The sequence below is a fragment of the Tauraco erythrolophus genome, chromosome 4 (assembly GCF_009769465.1).
Source record: "Tauraco erythrolophus isolate bTauEry1 chromosome 4, bTauEry1.pri, whole genome shotgun sequence".
Taxonomy (NCBI): Eukaryota; Metazoa; Chordata; class Aves; order Musophagiformes; family Musophagidae; genus Tauraco; species Tauraco erythrolophus.
Genome location: NC_141468.1, coordinates 60865962 through 60886341, shown reverse-complemented (window position 1 = coordinate 60886341; position 20380 = coordinate 60865962). Strand labels below are relative to the sequence as shown.

Sequence of the window (20380 nt, the reverse complement as noted above, 5' to 3'; positions counted from 1 at the left end):
GGAGCAGTTCCTTCTAGGCTTTTACCCTTTCCGATGTGAAACTTCTAGCCAGGCACAGCTGAGTCAGAGTAACTTAGCCAGGCTGTCTTTCATTTCCTTAGTCCTGTTTCCACTAGCAACATCAGAATCACGGTCTTTAAGCCGAAAATCAAGGACAAGCACAGAAAGTTTAACAACAAAGAGGACTCTGATTCTAGTAAAGGATTGAGAACTGAACCTAATGAGAACATGGTATTGCCCAGTTCAGCTGACAAAAAGAAAAATGACACAAAACCACATAAGATGACAAAGACATGAAGAAGAAAAGATAATTTGTTTTAAATTTTGAACTCGTCTTTAGAATAAAAGAAGTATTCTTGCTATCTGACGCCATTTTGCAGATAAGCCAATTTGGATGTGCCTGTAGGAAGTCCTGCTTGCTTCAAGAGAAGTAGCTTCTGGAGAAATCTTGTGACCTGCGACCAGCAGAGGGCACTGCGTTACCAAGTGACAGCGGTACAGATGCAAGTCAGTTCCTACCAGGCAGTGAAAGTGAGCCACGTTGAAATAAAGAACCAAATTCTAGAAGTCAGAAACACACATTGGGCATCAGCATATCAGTCCTGCAACTGGTAAGGGTAACACTGTTAAAACAGGCCTCAAACTCTGAGGACTCCTGGAAACACACCTAAATCCAGCTCGGTCGCCACACATCTCAGTCTCCGTGTGTTGATTTTAGGCCATAGGCCTGCTACTGAAAATAATTTTCAATCAGCAGGGCCAAATCAGCCCTGCCTTCTTCTCCTTCTCCAAACCTCTAAATCCTTGCTTGTAGCAGCAGGAAGCCTGTTCAGACAGGAGACAAGACAACATCAAAGCAAAGAGCTGGCAATTTCCATTCTGCCCTCCTCTTTTACTCCCCGCCTCCTCCAACCTAGCAGACTTCAGTGAGCAGAGAACCAAGTCAGAGGACATGAAAGGAATGCTGAGATAGCAACTTCGGGAGAGTGTCTTTCCACTTGCTTATTTCTAGTTTATTTTGAATTACCAGAAGATGACCATGAAGAAGCAAATAGCTCATCTGTTTTCTTCTCTCTATTCCATCCTGCAGGATTCTGGGCACTAGAAGAAGCTTAGAAGATAAATAAGTCATGCCAGTCACGGCCCTCAAGCTAGCGAGTGAAAAGTTTCCACTTTCTCTTTGTACAGTTGGTGGAATGACTTTGCCAGGATGTGGAAAGGGGCCTCAAAATTTTTCATCTCCTTCTGTAAAGAAATAAGACAGTTATGAATGACAGATGGAACAAGCATTTGAATATTCTGCTCTAACTGCTTCACAAAAGACAGATTTAAACTGAGGGTGAATTGGATGACAAACAAGGGGAAGAGAGCCCTCAATTATCTTTCTTTACCTGAAAGAGAAGATAACTTTACAAATGCCCACTTCCACAGATGTGAAAGGAGCAGATACTCACCACTGACATCTCACAGTATTCCAGGTCATGTTTCTCAGCCCATTCCTGTGCTTGTTTCTGCTCCACAACTCGACGATCAACCAGGTCTGTTTTATTCCCCACTAAGACACCTTTTTACACAGGTAAAAAAAAAAAAAATGGAACAAAGGAAAAATAATAACTCAGAAATGCTGACTTGTTAGCAATAAATGCTGGAACATTTGCAGAAGTAACTGAAAAACTTGGAGACATGGAGAACAGTCTACAACTACCTAGAAAAGGTCCCACAATGGAAACATATTCATGCCTTATCAGCTTTGTGACAAAAGCAAATGAGTTGGAGGAAGCCATGTCTGCCCCTGGCTTAAAATAAATGCTCTATGCCACATTCCAGTGGGAACAACTGCTGTCATACAAGAGGGGAGCAGATAACAAGAATCTCATCCATTTCTTACCTGGGATGTGCACTCCAACTGCATGAGCCTTCAGCTTCTCCAGCCACTTGGCACAGTTGTTGAAAGATTGCTCATTAGTGACATCATACACAAGGCACAGGACGTTAGGTTGGTCCCACTGCACAGCAAGAAAGGAACATTGTCAGCTCTAATGAAACTGATGTGATCAACAGCCGGTCTGTAAACACGGCAAACACAGATGCTGAGACAAAAATAAAAAGCCTAACATACAGGAATCCTAAGCCCTGACTGAGGTTTCGCATTTCAGCTGAACTGACTAAATGGATAGCCGGCACTGGGAGAGGTGGTCTTGCTCTCTCTCCCCATTCCTGTCTGCAGAGTCCTGCTCCTTTACTTGTATCAGCTCTGGTACTCATCTGATCCCTGGGGAAGCTAATTCTGCATGCTGAATCAGTGCAAAATCTACCCTACAGAAAAAAGTAGAAAGGTTTTCTTCCAGTTTGAGATGCTGAGCCAGCTTCTAGAGAGGTCCCTTGCAAATCAGACCTAGTCACAGAATCACAGAATGTTAGGGATTGGAAGGGACCTCAAAGGATCATCTAGTCCAGTCCCCCTGCCGGAGCAGGGCCACCTAGATCAGATCACACAAGAAAGCATCCAGGCGGGTTTTGAACATCTCCAGAGAAGGAGACTCCACAACCTCTCTGGGCAGCCTGTTCCAGTGTTCTGTCACCCTTACTGGGAAGAAGTTCTTCCTCATGTTTAAGTGGAACCTCCTATGTTCCAGCTTATATCCATTTCCCCTTGTTCTATCATTGGATGCCACTGAGAAGAGCCTGGCTGTGGAATTGCCTTTTGTAGAGTGAAACATTAGGTTGACTTAGCCATTTTACAAAACTTCACATCATTTAATTGATCCTACGCCTGAAAACAAGATAACACAATGGAGAACTGTACAAGTAAGGACACGAATGCGTGAAGGAAAAAATCAAGGGCAGTATTATGCTCAAGGACAAGAATGAGTCCCGTTAGATCAAACACATCACTATAATACAAAAAACTGCACTGTTGGAGTAGCAGCTAAATAGATGTTTTTCTAAGAAATAAAAATAACTTTAACCAACAGTACAGAGCGATTCTCAGTTAAACATTCCTACTTCTTTTGTAAGAAAACTGAATGACTATCTGCCTGCCTTCCTCTGGAAAGTATTTCTCCTAGCACTTTTACAAGTATTTCTTCTAATCTTTTGCAAGTTTTAGAGAGGTAGAACAGGATGCATTGGCAACTGAGGTAATTGCTCCCATTTACACCAAAGACAAAGTTTGCTACATCTGCCAGACTGAAGAGTTCAGATCTTCAAAGCAAAAGCACTTCTTTGGAGGAAGAGGACTGTTACATAAGACTTACCAGTTTCTCCAGCATTTCAGAAAATAGATCTTTCCCTGCAGAGTCAAAAATGAAGAATTCCTGAAAGTGGAAGCAGAAAGAAGGCTCTTGCCAGGAAAAATGCAGTGTGGGGAAAGGTTTTGAAAGTAAATACTGGAACTTATAACTCCTGCATTTTGTTCAGTACAGCAGTGCCGCGTCCCTGAGGGAGAAGTAACCCGCACTGAGAATACTCCAGTTCAGATAGTATGAGAAAATAAATAGCTATTTTTCAGGTATAACCAATAAAAGCCTTATCTCCAAGGCCCAAATCTGGTTTCCATCCCTACTGGAAACAGAGTATTTAGAGTGAGACAGTAACCCTCACTACTTATACAAAATTATACACCTGGTCCACGTTCCACTAGTGGGAGTATAAGGCACTAAGGAAAAATAACAGATAAGTTGCAGCTTCTGTAGTTCTAAGAAACACAAACTAAACCTGAGTGCCCTAAAGGACAGAACAGAATACTAACAAAGCTGGCAAGAGCTTTGGTTTAAGATGTCACATTGGCTACAAGTATGTAAAACTCACATTTTTAAAATTAAACTAACCCTGGAGTATCAGCAATTGTCCATGAGCAGCCTCATTTCTGTAACACAACTTAATGCGAACATGCAGAGTGATCTTGCACCAGAGCGAGACTGAAGTGAGGTCTGAGTTCTGGATGTCTCTTTCTGACCCAATTTATGTCACAGAAAAACTCACCACACTATCACTTGTCTCTGGAACTGATATAGCCTTCACCAACAGTTCTATGCCCGTTGTCTGTCAGGAAGAATCAGGAAAACAAGGATCAGAAGAGTTTTTAAGAGCCTGTCCGACTGCATACCAACTATGCATTGGACTGAGGCAATTCTTGTGAATCATTACGATCTCATCAAACATTGACTGCCGGGAACTCAGCAATACTCCTCATAGCTCTGGTAACATACTCCCACCTACATGTCAAAGCCACGTAGATTTACTCTGATGGGGGAAAAAGACAGAGAAGAACCGATGTCCAGAGATTTGCTCATGTACAACTAAGGGTATGAGCTGAAATCTGCAGGGCTACATTCACTATCACACTGCTGCTCTAAAGCACGCCTTAAAACGTTTTGCACCAACCATGTGATCAGCTAACATATGGGACTGAGGTTATTTGTGCCTCTTCCACCTTTTATCTCATTCTGCTTTGTAGCTTGTTTGTTTGTTCTATTTCTATCCTTAACTTCTGGTTTCCATCCTTATTTCAATGAATAGACATATTTTAGGTTTTTTTTCTCCACACTCATACTTTCCTTTTTTTACTTTACTTATATTTACTTTTATTTTTATCCTCCTTCTGATTAGTCATCACCATTGATTCTTACACTGAAAGACTGCAAACTGTATCCTCTTCATCTGGGAACAGTTTCTGTAGATTATAATTATCTTGGGGCTATGCAGCACATCTTCATGTTTGCACAGTGATAAGCGCACTGTCCACACGCACATTTAATAGTTGGAATTAAAAGCTTTCTCCTTCAGCAATGCTTTTTCACAGAGCACTCCCTAAAGGGGGAAGCTCTCTAACACCACAAAAGCTTGTGAAAACATTGGTTCAGCAGGAAAATTATAAAATGAACTAAATTACTCTTCATTAAGTTTCAAAACCAGCACCCACATAATGTAAAGACTTACAGAATATTAAGTGGTTTCTCTTCAGAATCTAAGGTGTAAGATAAAGAAAACCCTATACGACTTCATTCTGAATGCCTCAACTTAAAATCACGTTATTTATTTTGTTCTAAACCTTCTTAGTTTTCTCATGCAACTTAGAAAAGCGTTAGATAGCAATTTAAGCCTGTTGTATGCTTACCAGTGTGTAGTTCTTCTGAAAATGAGCCCCGTCATTGCGGAACATCTGGGCTAAAGCACTCTTCCCCACAGCTGGATCTCCTGCAAAATGGAAAAACATAAAAGATTTTTGTTTCATCTTAGAGAATCTTATTTTCCCTCATTTCTGTTACTATCACATGCCATAAGAGCTTGGACGCTGTAGCTCTGAATACAGGCAAGATAACTGTCACAGGAAGCACAAAACAATATAAAAGGTAATACCCACAAGAGGAAATTAATATTGCCATTATGCATGCTGGTGCTGACATCAGATTTCTGCTCTACGAATGATAGTAAAGGGCCACGAGATCAGAGTGGAACTGCTGTTTGTTCTAAAATTCCTGTCTACCCTATAGCCTTTACCCAAGAATTCAAATTTCCCAGATATGTTATCATGTAGAGAAAAACACCACGTGATAAGGGAGATTAGGCTTCACAGGAGACTATTTCCTCTCCTTAGATTACCCATTTCCCCAGATTCAAACCCTTGTTATATACTGAGGTTAGGGAAGAGACAGGTCATCTATATACTACAAAGCCGCTTAAGCTGGTAACATTCCTCGATGAACTCTTCCTGCTGATCCTGCTAAGAGAGCAACTCTTGCTGACTCAATGCTGCTGGTGGCTCATTAGCTGCATCCTGGGTATAACAGAAGCAAATGTCACTTGGCTGGAGAGAAAGAGCCTGCTGATTCATCCCTATATGGAAGGAAAACCAAAGGGCTTCAGTTTTTACTCTTCTAGAGCCAAGGCTTTCTGGTATGGCTTGCACAACCCTTCAGGCAAACCTGGCAGCTGCCTGCTTTGGCCTGCTGTTACAAAACTCTGTAAAATCCAAAGCAATGGCAGAGAACTGCAGAATTCACATATGCCCATATCACTCCATGAAAAATATCATAATCCTTGCAAAACAAAGCCTTAAAGTTCCCAAAGGGCTTGTCTTCTCTTCACATGCTGTCTCACTAGCCTGGAGAGTTCGAAGGACAAGAACCAGGAATTAAGTACCTCAGTGGTGCTAGCTTTACCCTTAAAGGAACACTCATGACAGCCAAGCCTGGAATACGAGTCTTTCACATTATGTCATTAGTAAATAAACCCCGAAAGGGGTATATTTTGACCCTATTACAGTTTTGGTGTTTTGAAAGAAATTGAGAAAGCTACCTGCTCACTTAATATTATAGAGAAGGAAAGGTGTTTTGGATAGTGACAATTGCTCCTAGATGTATTAACCAAATGTAGTTCTTGTTTAAACATTTTTAGCGTGCTTGCTTACTTGAGAGGAGTTGGTCTCAAAATATTTAGACAGGAAAATCTGGTAAGTCAGCTTGTTTGTTCCCTGATCAGTTCAAGCTTGTGCTGAAGACAACACTCTGTTCTGAGTGGAAGCTATTCTGTATTTCAATAGACAATTAGATCTGTCTTTGCAAAATGAGATAGAGAAGCACACATTGCTCCAAACTGCACAGGCATCATCCAGTGCAAATTCTTAACTAATGTGTTGCCTTTCTTCAGTTTGACAGCCTCAGTTGTTCTTTCATTCTTTTTATTCTTTGCCATCCTCTTAGCCCATTACATCACTACACTTTCTCAAAACAAGTTTCCTTGCCCTTTTCATTTAGTTTGGTCTCATCTGCCAGCACTGCATCCCACAGTATTTATTCCATCTGTATTTCTGTTATTCGGCCAGAATCTGTAGTGTGTCTCTAAAACATCCGCTACAGCCAACTGTCTTTCTGCAACGAAAACCTTTCGGTAGTGTCTCCATAGTAAGCTCAAACAACAGTATCTTTTACTGGGTGTCTGTAAATTATGCTTGAGATAACACAGGAACCACTTTCTATTGTCAAGTTAATAGTCTCTCTTCTGCTAATAAAAGTCCTTTTCCCCTGTTGTTCTCTTTGACCTTGGTGCAGCTCCCAATACAGTAAGACACTCTATTCTTCATAACCATTTCCTTAGCTACACAAGAGTTCCCTAGTCCACCTCTGATGTTTTTGCTCCTACCTATGTAATTGCATTTCCCTGTTTCCTTTCGGTTGTTGTGGTTACTCATCTCTTATGTCTCTTTCACTATATTGGTCTCTTCTGCAAGGGACAAGTTATTTTGCCTGGTCTGCTTCATTAATTTATTATTTTTAATAATATAATGATATTATTGCAGCACTCAGGAGCACTACATATGGGACAGGACCTTCCTGTTCTTTGTGTTGTAAACAGAATTGAAAAGTCAGCTCCAGACCCAATGAGGATGCAGCGCATATCTGGGTCATCCAAAGAAAACCTATGTGAATTTAAAATGGTCATGGAATTGGCCTTCGGTAACACTGAACAGCAAAACTTGAAAGACTTATGCAAAGCCCGCATATTGGGACCTGGAAACTTCCAAATTGGAAACAATGTGTAAATTTCAAATCTAGAAGACAGGCAAGATACTCATGCTGTCCACAGTAACTGCCAACAGAGGCACAAGGGAGATTAATTCTTTCGCATTTGCCAAAGAGCGCGCTTGGCTTTGTGCGAGTTGATGGTTAGCTGCTTCTGAGGTTAAAAAAAGGCAAACATTTTATTCTAGATGAAAGAAAACATGTTTGGATCAAGAGTTAAACCTGGGAGCTGTCTGCACACAAAGGTTTTACGGATTTGTGCTTCTGGCTGAGGCTGCACAGAACTTCAATGTAGAGGGAAAGGAAAAAAAAAAAAAGGAAGAGTTTTCTTCCTGCAATGTTAACAGTCAACTGTACTTACTTACAACACCTGCATAATCCATCCTGACTAAATAAACCGGTGTCCTCGCCTCACTTTGTTTCACGTTAACCTCCAGTTTGCTTGAGGAAAAAAGTGCCTCTGTGAAGTGCACATGCTTCGTCTTTCTACTCTTTGCTAAGGCTCTCTCTCTCCATCATGCTCTGAGTATCATCCCAATTTCTGACATGAATTTTTCCTCCAGCATAGAGGGAGCCTCCCACAAGAAGCAGGACTCAGCTGCCTACCCTACACCCTTCACACTTTCCCCATCCTCAGCCCACCTTTCCGTGCTGTAGAAATACTCTCTTTTTTTTTGTTTTCTTTCTTCCTTTTTTTTTTTTCAGATCCTGCCCTGGCATTTCAGCTGATCCGACTATGCTTCGCATCCACCCTGAACACAGCTCTTGATTGCCCCCATGTCGTAAGACGGAGAGGGATACGGGGCAGGTAACAAACGCGATTTCCACCGTTCCTGTCCCGAGGGAGCTGCGGTCCCCGCCCTTCTCCTGTCGCCTCTTTCCTCACCTCTTCGCCGTCAGGGCGACCCCCGATGATGGGCTTGAGCGAAGCCAGGCCGCCTCCCGGCGCGGCCTGCCGCCCCCCGCCCGGGGCTCCCGCCTCGCTGAGGAACCGGGCGTCACAGCGCCGCCCCGCTGCCGGCCTCGCCCCACTCCACGGAGCCCGCTCGAGGACCCTGCCGCCAGCCGGGCGGACGGGGCCGGACGGGCCGGACTCACCTGCCAGGAGGCACTTGGCAGCAAGCTTCACCATCGCCCCGGCCCTGGGGAAGGCAGCGGCGGGCCAGGAGGGCAGCAGCGGCCGCCACGGCGCTCTGCCGCGGCCCTAGCAACAGCGCGGCCCTAGCAACCGAGCGCCCCGCCTCCTTCAGGAGGCGACCGCCCGCCGAGCTCAGTTGGCTGCGAGCTGTGCTCATCAATACTACCCGGAGTTGTGATTGGTGTTCTTGCCTTTTCCCGCCCACCAAGCGTCCTGTCAGTCAAACCTGAACCCTCGCTGCTTCTCGTGGCTAAGGCGGGGCAGCGCGCTCAGCGGGTGGTGCCGTGATGTTACCGAGGCAACGGGGTAGCTTCTGCCCAGCAACTAAGTACGTCATCGGAAGACGATTTGTTATTGGGTAGAAGGCAGGGGACCGTACCACGTAGCGGAAATTAACCAACTGGGGACAGGTCAAAAAATAATAAAGTTATGCGCAAAGAGCTACGTAATAGACGTGCGACAGCACCAAAGAGGGGAAAGATACGTGAGAGTGAGGGAGAAAAGCCTCCAGTTGTCGCCTACGCCCTTCCCACAGAATGCGATCTTCCGTGCAAAAGCGCTCTCGCTCGCACGCCGGGCTGAGCGCCCTTCTACCCATGCGCATGAGCGGGCGCCCATCTTTTTCACCCCCCTGTCCCAGCTCTCCCGCCCTGAGGAACGGGGATGCGCTGTTGCTCTGCTTCGCGTGGGCTGCGGTTAATGGCGGGGGACCGTCAGGCGCGATTCGGCTTGTTAGCGGCGGGCGGTGGGCGCGATGCGGGCTGAGGAGCGGGGCGGGAGGCGTGGGGCCCGCCCGAGGAGAGGGCGGGGGGCTGTGTCCTCTCACCGGCTGCGGCAGTCCCGGGATTTGGGTCACTTCTCCCTCAGATCGGGAGGCAGATCGGAGCGGGATGCGGACCTGCCCCTGTCTGCGCCCGGCTTCGGTCTTTGCTGCTTCGGTTTCTGGGTCGGCTCCAAACCTGGATTCCACAGCGTCAGTTGGGTCAGCGTGGTTAAAATAGCCGGTTTGTGGGGCCTGTGTGTCCAGTGTGGAAGTTGAGCAGTGGTTCTGCTCAACCTAGGCCAAATTTTGATGTTATCCTTTCTTCCAGTTCATGCTTCTTCTTGCTTTTCACCGTGTTACTGTTCTCCTAGAGACAGTTCTTTTCATGCTCACCAGTTTCTTAGTTGCTTTTTTCTTAGTAGCTCAGAATTTTGTTCCTTTTTTCTTGGTTATTTTCGTAGTCTTTCACACTGCAGTAATTTGATTCCTTTAGTTTTTTTTTTTTTTTTCAAATATTCTTGTGAAAATCTCCCTTGACTACTCTTAAACTATTTCTATGCCTTATTCTTAAACTGATCTGGTTTCCTTAAGCAGCCCAAGTCAGTGGGTTTGGGTTAGAGCTGAAAAAGCTGATTGAACCTTCCTATTTTTTCCACTCTTTCCAGTCTCTTTGAAAGATTTCATACTGTTAGAAAGCATGTCATCAACAACAAATACTTTTTCAGGATATAAACTTTGCTTGGCTATGCATTAGATTGTTTACTGTGGAGCACAGAATCTGCTCACTGTGAAAAGCAGAAAGTAAGCTTGGGAAGAAGGGAGTAATCAATAATGCATCTGTATTTGGGTTATAAGATTAGGCATTCCAAGTGTAGAGTTGGTTGAAAATAAATTCTTACAAGTTTTATTTTAACCTCAAGGTAGTGCCTGCTTAGAAGATAGCTTTTTTGTATTTTGTAGTATGAATGACCCATTTTACGTGTTTGGGACTATGTGACCTATCTGCCAGACATCTAGCCAGACAAGCAAATAACATAAAAATAGTAAATACCTATAGAAAAATCAAAGGAGTTTTTTATATGCACATAGAAAACATTGTTTCTGTGATAAAAGTACGAAAAGGACTTCTCTAGCCTGAGTGGGCAGAGACTTTTAATTGTACATAATGACTCTAGTGAAGTATAGTGATGGAGTCACTACTAGGGGTTCCTTTAAAAAGGAAAAGAAAAGTTAATCCTGGGTCTCATTATTGCTTTCACTGTTTTCTATTCCATTCCTGAATCTTCCATCATATAAAACAGGTGTGTGGTTATTGATGTTCTTCATCGCTTATGTCTAAATAGCTTACCTCCTTTTTCATCTTTTCTGCCTTCCACTCCATCCTCCAAGAAATTCACTTGTCTCTGTGTTGTTCCATTTCTGCGATCTTTGCATTATCCTTTGTTGTCTATTTGTAATATTGTCCCAGTTTACTGACAGAAAGCCTTATGCGAAGGCTTTGAGGCTCCATTATGATGTACTTGAGATTTATTGATTGTGGCTGTAATGTAGTGGTATCCATCAGCATTTACTGAGGTATCAAACCTCTCTACCATTTTACACTGGGATCAGTGTAATTGAAGGCATAGATTATGCTGGAAGTGCGATTTTCATTGGTATTGAAATATTCTGCTTGGAATCTGGCCATCTCCTTTCTCCTTCTGTTTGCTACTTTTCTGTAGCACCCTGGTCCTTTGTGCTGTTCCTCCATTTCCTACTTACCTCTGTGTACATTTGTGCATAGAGCTCTTAATGGACTTGTGTCCTCTCTATTTCTGCTGTCCTTCTGCCCCACACCTTTTGTTTTCCAGTCTCAATCTTTCCCTCTGCCTGGCTTCTCACAGGTAAGAGTTGTTCCCTTACCGGCATTGACAGTGATAGATTAAGGATGGAATTACTTATCAATGCCTTGTAATCCAAGCAGAATTGCAGTCTGCTGTTAGCAGTCAACAGAGATTGCTGCCGAATAAATTGAAATCCTGGTAGCTGTGCTCACTGAAGCTTCTCTCATCTTGAATATGTGAGAAAGAGAGGGGAAAATAAACCCTATGATTTAAAAAAAAAACAAAAAACAAAAAACCACACAACACAAAAAACCAACAGAGGATGATGTCCTTACCCTACAGAAGTGTTTATTAGGTTAAATCCTGTACTTACTAGCTAAGGAGAAATAGAGCATTCTTTTTATTCGCACATTTCATTTCTTCCTCAAATAAAGCAAGATTCATATGAGTGGGGAAGCACCTGTTCTCTAATATGAGCAGGATAAGTTGCCCTGACACCCACAAGGCCCTGGAATTTGAAGTCACGCTCCTTTGGGCAGTGGTCACAAAACAGCAGATAAACTGCTCGTGTCCATGTGCGCCTCATGTTTCATCTGCAGGCGGTAGAAAGAAGTGATGGTGGAACTGCAGCTCCAGTAAGGAATTCTGGCAAGGAATTCTGGAAGCAGGATGAGGCTTTACAATGAATATTAAACCAAGGTCATACAGTCTTTTAGATTGATGTATGGCTTGTACTTCAGATTTTGTAGGGCACTGCACAAGTCACTTCATTGGCTCCTTCACAACCTATACCTGTTAAAAAATTATTTTTGAGAGGCAGAATTTACTAATGTTCCTAGGACTTGTTTTTATACTTATTCCTTTATAGATGCAAGTGTTCTGGATATGTTCAGAGTTAAGCACGTTACAACCTGTAACTTGAATGTGCTGCCTAATAAAAACTACTGGGGAAGTAATGCTTCTCAGGAGGGTGTTAAAGTTGAGGAAAGGAATTAGTAGATCTTTCTGTAAGAAATGTCTTTTATACAAAGCATTTCATCAGTTCTTTTTTAAATCTTATGTTACTAAAAGGAAACAGTGTGACTAAACAACATCAGAAATATCTTGCAAATTGTTGAATATTCAGAGTTCATGCAGCTTTTTAAATATGTATAGATTCTTACAGAATTGACTATAAGTGTTTACTGATATGTCTGGAGAGCTTTGAAAACTGCAAGAGCGGATGTGTAAATTTTATTGTAGACTTCCGTTCTTTACACTTTCCTCAAGTAGTAGAATAAATAGAAACTTCATCTATTTTGAGGGCTAATTCATTTGGCGTTCCCCAAAATTGCCTTTTGTTTCTCTTCAGAGTGGGGCTATTAGCACAGAAGTATGAATTTGAATGCTTTCTGTATCACTGTTGATAACAGCATTATGATTCCAGGTCTTCAGATTTTGCTCTTTTGTGGTAGGAACTGAGACACGGATATGAAGGCTTTTTGGCTGAGACTCGATGCACTGAAATGCAAGATGATTATGAAATGGTTGAATCAGCCAAAGGATTTGTTGGCAGTTACAAGGGTGCTTCTTACTGATCTGGCATATCTGTCATTTATTTATGATCTACTACGTTGGGAAAGTGGAAGTCAGAAATGAATGGCGGTTGTAGCATCAATGGGAAGTGGTAAATTATTAGATGTAGGGTAGGTACCGCTACAAGGCTGTAAACTTGGTTCAAGTATGCTGATTTTAACTATTATGTTCTCTCTTCTGATGAATGTGGAATAAGGGAGAGATTTCTCAAGAACGTATTTGAATCCACAGGGATAAAGATAAGCAGAATTTTTGGGAAATAATCATTCTGGATGTCTGAAAAAATTCCAGCTTGAATCTTTGTTTGTTTGTTCTTGCCACATGGAAGCTAGGAAAATCAGAGTCACAATGCAGTGTCGGGTTGCACTGAAAAATGAGAAAGCTAGGAAAAGCGCTGGGAACGAAACCTACATCTTTATTTAGTTTTTAATGATATACCCCAAAGCATTACACAGGGATAGTTGATGAGGGATCTGGAACTTCATATACAAAGTCTTACTGTTGTGTAGGTCTCTGCGTGGGGAGAGTACCTGTGACAGACTGAGGACTTGCTGTGGCCTTGTGTGTGGCCTGAACCTTCCTCACCTGTGAGTAGGCAATTGCTGGAACAATCATTGTCATGCTCTTCCGCACAGTCATGCGTAGGGTGACTGGATGCTGAGCGTTGAGCATGCGTCTGCATCGTGGGAAAGGGTTTAATCTTTCAGATACAGAATATATGATTCTATGACATCTTTAAATGAGCTACCCATAATTCCAGCATGCCAGTCATTATGTGGTGATGATGATTATGATATCAGCTGGGAATCTTTTTTTGGATCTCTGGCTGCTGTCTGCTTGGAAAGCAGCTGCTAGGTTTGCACTAATGCTATATCTTATGTTAAAAACTGTGAGACAGACTACATTCAAATAATGAGATTTGTTAAAAAATAAAAGATTATGTTTTGGTTTATATTCTGTTTATGGTTTTAGGGTTTAAATGTTCAATTTTTTTTTTTCTGCAGGCATGGCAGCTAGAATTTTTTCCCCCTTGCTGAAAACTGAGAGTCAGCTGTGTGACTCCAGGACCTGGAGCTTTAATGGAGGAAGAAGAAGAGAAATATTTGAGACTCCTAATTAAATTTTCAGGAGTTTACAACACTCTGTTTTCTATCATCTCCAGTTTTCTAACAGGTTAATTTTTAGGCATAAACTTTTCCACCTTATCCATGTCCTTTCTTTTCAAGGTCAATTTATTATAATATATTTATATTATAAGAAAACCTCTTCTGCTCTAAGCTCTTCAAATTCTCCCTCTAATCATCTCTGGTATATCCTGCTGTGGATTTCCTTTTCCCCAGGTCTCAGACCCTGAATTTCTGTGTTGTTCACCCTCTGGCCCCTATCTCGGAGCTCTCTGTCCATGTATTGTTGCTCTCTCCTGCTTCAAAAGCAAGGCTGCCCTTCCTGCGTTCTCAGTAGCTGTGTTCACACCAGCTACTTCCTTCCCATTTGCTGCTGAGCCTTGCTGGGCAAAGTCTTTGAGGCTTTCTTCCTACAGATCTAGGAACTCGGTTTCTGCTTCTGATGAAGTCTTAAACATCTGAGCTACACAGTGAACTTAGAAAAATTCTGAACGAGAAGGATCTCGAGCTTATAAAACTAGGATACACCCAGGAAAAAAATTACATGGGAGCCCTTCATTGTTACATGTTCTGTGTTTTGTATTCAATAGACTAGATGAAATTTTGGCTTAATTTTGACCTACCGAGCCTTCAGTGAGAAATAATTTAAGTTCTCTTGTATCAGTTGTCTTCCTCTGGAGCATTCAAAATGAAGATACAGTTGAACACTAAGATCCTCAACAGGCCGGAAAAGATGTAGACTCCTTAAATCTATGGGCAAATGTCTCTTAAGACTCCTCTGCTTTGCTAAGAAGGCTGTCACGTGTGAACAAGAAAGTTAATACATGCAGAGAGGAACAGAAAAACACTGGCTCTAGTAATGGAGATTGTTACAGAACATAATTGAACACTGACTGCAGCAAAGCTAAAAGGAGACTTGCATTACAATGACATAAAATCTTTATTTTTTCCCCTAACCTCTGATTTCAGCTGTCTGACTAAGAGCAGGTGCTGGGCAATAGCTCAATTTCAACAACCCATTGCAGCTGAAACAGTGAATGCAATTGTGCTGTATCCAGCAAAATTGAAAATTACTTTAAGGGGAGGAATGCAAATGTTTTAGGACAGAAATTCTTCATTCATCTGCAGAAGGAAGCATAAAATTAGCACAGCCACATAATTCTTGTTCCTCTTTATATTAAAGTGGTAGTAAGTGCTTGATAATTTGCTATTACCTATATATTTTAGTATCTTTCTAGTGATACATTTTTAAAATGTATTGGATTGTGAAAATACAGGAAGTGGAGTTTGATAGCAATTAAAATGTTAGAATTTAAAAAATCCTTCCAGGCAATGTTTTCAGAACCTGAAAATGTCTCTGACACATTTGGCTTTTCAGCAACCCATGGACCTTCCTTCCAGTAATCAGTGGTTAAGCATTTGACCTCTCGTCCTGTGCCTCTTCCGACCTGTCTAGAAGCTCTAGTGACAAAAGTTGGAATTAACGGAGAGTTAATTGTGTTCTTACCACCTGAAGGCCTAAATATCCATTTATTAATGCCAGTGTTGTACCACTGTAGCAGCAGTGAAACCAACTATATTTTTATACATAAACCATTAATTGCTTACACAAGCATCTCCTAGAATTAAAAACTGTTGTAGCAGTAAGAGTTGGACGTTCTGATTCAGGCAATGACAAGATCATTTCACTTAGTTTTTCCTAGCTGGAAGCTGAGTGAGTTTATGAAAAAAACATCTTTTCTAGCTGCGTGCTCATAAAGTGCCTTCCACTATTTTTACTTGGATCTTCTGATCCATTTATTGTTGTAGCTCCTTTGGTTCCTTTGATTTTTTCTGGTGGCTGGAGAAGGGGCTCCAGTATTTGTATTTATATTAACTTCTGTCTTTAAAAGTGTATCAGCCTTTGTTAAGGTTTGTTACTCTATTAAGCAGAAGAGAGCTAACCAGAAATGTATTTTCTGCTTTGTGAAGTAGTTGTCCCCCATTAGGAGATCCTGCAGTCTGGGAAAGCTTTGACGATTGATCTCTCATGCACACAGCTAACCCTCTTCAGACACATTTGGCGTCGCTTTCTCTTGTTTAGGAGAAAAGTCGTTTTAAATGTTGGAGCTCTAGAGAGTGCTGGAATTTCTAAAGGGTGTGTCTCTTTTCCAGAGAGAATCTGCTAAAATACTGTCTCAGAATGAAGGTGCAGCAGCTCAGGTTCACGCGTGCATTATCAATGAGAGAGTCCAGGAGCTAGAGGAGGTATTGTAATCACTGGCCTACGCTCTTATATCTGTGTTACCCATGGATCCTGGGTGGTGGTAGAACAAGCACGTGCTTTAACCACAGCCGAATTTTGGTGTGTTAATGCATGCTGTATGATTTCTCTTTCGTTTGCAATTGGTTTATAAATAAAAGAATGTGTTCTCTATCTGCTGACCACTTCAATCTCAATCTGGGACTTTAGAGTCAAATGAAGTTCTTTTGTGCTTTATGCTCATGAATAAAAAATTTGTGGGCTAATTTGTGTCTTCAATGAACCTTGTATAAATTCATAATCTTTGATGTTATTTTGTTGAGGCAGAACTCGTTACAAATACTGTACAATGCCACAGTTTTTAGTTCCGTAACAATACTAACTCTGTTTTGGACAGAATATTGTTAACATTTAGATACTATAGCACAAAGGCTTTGATAAAACTGCGCGCGTGTTACTGGGAAGGAAAACATGAGCTGCATCTCCAGTCTTCTGAAGTATTCAGAAACTAGGGAAAAGAGTCTTTACTTCCCCCCCCCCCAAAAAAAAATGCAAAGTCAAAAAAGCAAAAGAAGCAAACAAGCAGGCTTTGCTTTGATGATCTGGACAGAGTGTGGGAGCAATCATAGGACATGAAGCAATGTTGAGCTCAGTGACTGGTGGCTAGACTGTAAATATAAATCCTAGCTCAGCTTCTGCAAAGTGAACAGGTGATATAGCCTCCAGGCCATTGATTCCCAAAATAAGATGTGGAAAATTGCTGATCCATGAAATACATTAAGAGATTGGCAGGACCCTTAAAGCATAAACAATTATGAATTTGTTCGTTAAGGGTTTGGTCATGGTAAATAGTGATCTGAGAAATTTTAAGAGTTGTTGATGGTCTGTTAGTACAAACCCTTTTTGTTAAATACTCATGTCATTCATCAGGAAGTTACGGTTTGTCTATGAATTGAGGATTTGGCTCTTGTCCTTTTGAGTTGTAGCTGAGAGCGTGTTGTATTTCTTTCCTAGCAGTATATAATACCAGTGTGAACAAGTAATGACTTTTTTGGTATGTGTAAACGTAATTTACACATCTTAAATCATCCCATTGTGTCTCATTACAAACCATTGGCTGCAAACCTAAGGAAAGGATGTGTACTGATTATTTAAATTTTTTTCTTCAACACGATGGCTGGAGTTGTTTTTTTTCATAACTTCTATTATATTATAACGGGGGAAATTAAGGAACGCTTACTGTTCAGGACAAAGAAGAAGATGTGAGATGCCAATTAAGAAATTTAAGGTAAATGTTTCTTGGAGAAACTTAATTTTGCTCCTTTGTTTATGCATGTGAAAATTAAGACATCTTTCCTCATGAAATGGTACACTGCAGGATAATGTGGACTTTTTTGCATTATTTACTATAATCCACAGTCAGCTGAAAGCCTGGTTAAATTTTGTAGCAAATTCTTCTTTATTCAGTCTTTACAGTCATTTCTGTGATAGTCTTAAAGATGTTAAAATGCGAGCAATATGAAAATGAATAATTTAATATATTGCATCTATAGTGTTTTATTTTGTATTTTTTGGTAACATAAAATTTTGCATTTGTTTGCTGCATTTTGAGCCACGACCAGATAACTTCCACCTAACAGGAAAATTCTGAGAATTTTTGTTAATTGGAAATGGAAGACTTCAAGATTTGGGAAAAGTTTGGAAAGAATTTGGGTGGGAAAAGTAAGAGCTATGATAAACATTGAAGAGCCAGCAGTGAAAAGAAGTAATAGTTTGATGATAATTGATAAAACAGTAATGTTAAGTTTGGGCAGAGGTTTATGTATATAACATATGTATTTGATTCTTTTTTTTTAATATTGAAATTTGAACTTTGAATTTAAAGTACAGCTAGGAAAAAAAAGTGGTTTAAAACAGATTTTTTGAGAATTCGGATTACATAGATTCTGAGTATATGAGTTGCATATTTGAATAAACTGACCAAATGCATGTTTAGACTATCAGGCACTGTCACCATGAAAAGTAAAGATGGTATTCTGGAGGTCTCTCTACCCATTGTAAGTGGTATCCATATTGTAACTTTTTCAGTTTGACGGTTAAAGGATGTTTCTTTTCTTCTTATCTGCTACCGTATAGCTGAAAAATTTCAGGCCAAATGAGGCACTCACTGTTGCTTGTTCAGGAGTGATTGAGGGAATAATGTGAAGAAAAACTGATACAGGAATCATTGGGGTCTTCAGACTTTTACACCAGTAAAATGTCTCCATTAATGTTGCTGTAACTTCCTTTATTTCACATGTCGTACTATAAATAATTTTTTAGACTCATTAATGGCTGTATTTACTTGCTGTTTGTTCTATTGTGCTATTTTTGTTGAAACCCTGGATAAAATTTCAGCTTTCATGCCATCCAGTGAAGCTTTGAAAGATAAATCCTTGCGGGTTCAAAGAATACAAAGAGACTATAAAGGGCTTTGTTTATATCGCAATTTTTGTGCCGATTCTCTGATTCCATGGATCTTCATTCACGATAGTTCAATATCTGAGTTCCTAATGTTTTTTCTATAGCCCTGAATACTCTTGTAATTACGTTTTATTGCCACTTGAGGTCAGCAGCTGCCGAGAAAAAGGAGTAAATAAACTCGCTTCATTGCAATCCAGTTTCATTCGCTTTATTTAGGATACTTAAAAATCAATACATTCTTCAGATCCGTATATACATTGTGCAAAACCAGAGGATTTATTTTGAACGCACAGCAGCTTCAGCAAAAAGTCTTCCTTGCAAGTTGCTACGGAGTGAAAATCTACAGTGGCTTTAAGGAGTGTTGGCTTCCCAAGTAGCATTGGGGAACTGCTGTGGCAGAGAATGATGTTCTGTACGATGTGATGGTGACAGGCCTTCAGCTTTATCTTTTTGTTTATGCTAAATTAGTGATAATAAATCTGAATGGAATAAGGTATTGTTGCTGCAGGGAATAGTTTGGAATGCAGAAATGGAAAATATCCTTTCTTTTTATTGCAGTAGTAATCAATGTTCTGACAAGATATGGGGAAGATACTGACTGAAAATGTTTTGGGTTTTTTTTACACGCCTTTAATCTTTGCTTAAGGGAGGAAAAAAAAAAAAGATAAAAAGCGTGAGCTTGGTGCCAAAGTTACTGAGCAGGATTTGGGAAACAAGTGTTCAGCTCTTGGCTCTGTAATAGGCTTACTATTGCCTAGTCATGTCCTTAGCTTGAGTCTCAGTTTCCTATATGTAACTCAGAGAAAGATATTCACATCTCTGGCAAAGTTTTAGAAGAATGGGATTGATGGGATTTTTTTATGTATTATTTTAACAGTGGGAATGTCAACAATAGCATCAGACCTGGATCTTGGTGTCCCCTTTCCTGAAATTCATATTGTTGTTTCTTCTGAGTATTCCATTCTTCCTGTCCTAGATAGTTGTGTAACACTGCTAGTAAACATATCCTGTGTTTCAGAAGTGACCGCTTTTTAATAGTTTACGAAGTGTCCCCATGCATGATTGGCACCAACTGATATTCCTGTCAAGCCTTTTGTCCCAAAATCCCCCTGCACCAGGCAAATTTAACAAATGGTACAGACAAGCATCAATTTACTGATCACCAAAATGCAGCAGGGGAGATGTAGGTTAAATATTAGGAAATGCTTTTTAGCTATAACACTGATTAAGTCAAAAGAACAAACTGCCAAATGAAGTTGGGTAATTGCCATCACTAGAGATTTTCCAGGCTATGAGTATGCATCCATTTAGCAGGGACGGCTTAAAAATAATGCAGTCAATTTTGCCACAGTTCAGAACTTGGGCTGGATGACTCATTATATGCATGTTTTATCCCAAATAATTTTATAAATTTCTTCCTACTTTACCCTAGCTAGGGATAAAGCAGCAGGGATGTCAGCAAGAAAAAGTAAAATTTTCTCTCAGCGTGTGCCAAGCCTGCATGAGACAAGAAACAAGTTATAGTGAGAAAGAATAAAGCCCAGATTGATGTGACCTTTATTATTTTAACAGTGTCTTTCAGCACAATTACAGAGTTGCAGGATTGCAGAGAACAGAGCTGGAGTATAAAATAACATAAATAAATAGAACAGGAGCCAAAGCAGTCAGCAGGAGGTGGTTGGAATTGGGCAGTGAAGGATGGGTGAAGGGTTTGCATTGGTCAAAGCCT

The 20380-nt window shown here is 40.9% G+C and overlaps 1 protein-coding gene across 3 annotated transcripts; it reads right to left on the bottom strand.

The window, feature by feature from the left end:
• Positions 1-830: 830 nt before the first annotated feature.
• Positions 831-8684, bottom strand: IFT27 (intraflagellar transport 27). Of its 3 annotated transcripts, none has more exons than XM_086610238.1 (7): positions 8622-8684; positions 5120-5199; positions 3985-4044; positions 3258-3317; positions 1889-2006; positions 1455-1564; positions 831-1245 (listed from the first exon to the last, which is right to left on the bottom strand). In XM_086610238.1, exons 1-7 carry the CDS (start codon positions 8653-8655, stop codon positions 1147-1149), a joined length of 561 nt encoding a protein of 186 aa, XP_086466364.1. In that variant the 5' UTR covers positions 8656-8684; the 3' UTR covers positions 831-1146. The 3 variants fall into 3 exon arrangements, with proteins under 3 accessions (XP_086466364.1, XP_086466363.1, XP_086466365.1); XM_086610237.1 differs by having other exon boundaries at positions 3258-3361; positions 3987-4044; XM_086610239.1 differs by having other exon boundaries at positions 5120-5196.
• Between the last annotated feature and the right edge of the window lie 11696 nt (positions 8685-20380).

What these genes read in the sequence shown, in the direction of transcription:
- IFT27 (XM_086610237.1), bottom strand. Translation starts at nt 8,655, where the DNA reads ATGGTGAAGCTTGCTGCCAAGTGCCTCCTGGCAG. An exon ending in TTCAGAAGAACTACACACTG is followed by an intron (nt 4,045 to 5,119) that starts GTAAGCATACAA and finishes TCTTCCTGACAG; the next exon opens with ACAACGGGCATAGAACTGTT. An exon ending in CTGAAATGCTGGAGAAACTG is followed by an intron (nt 2,007 to 3,257) that starts GTAAGTCTTATG and finishes CTTGCTGTGCAG; the next exon opens with TGGGACCAACCTAACGTCCT.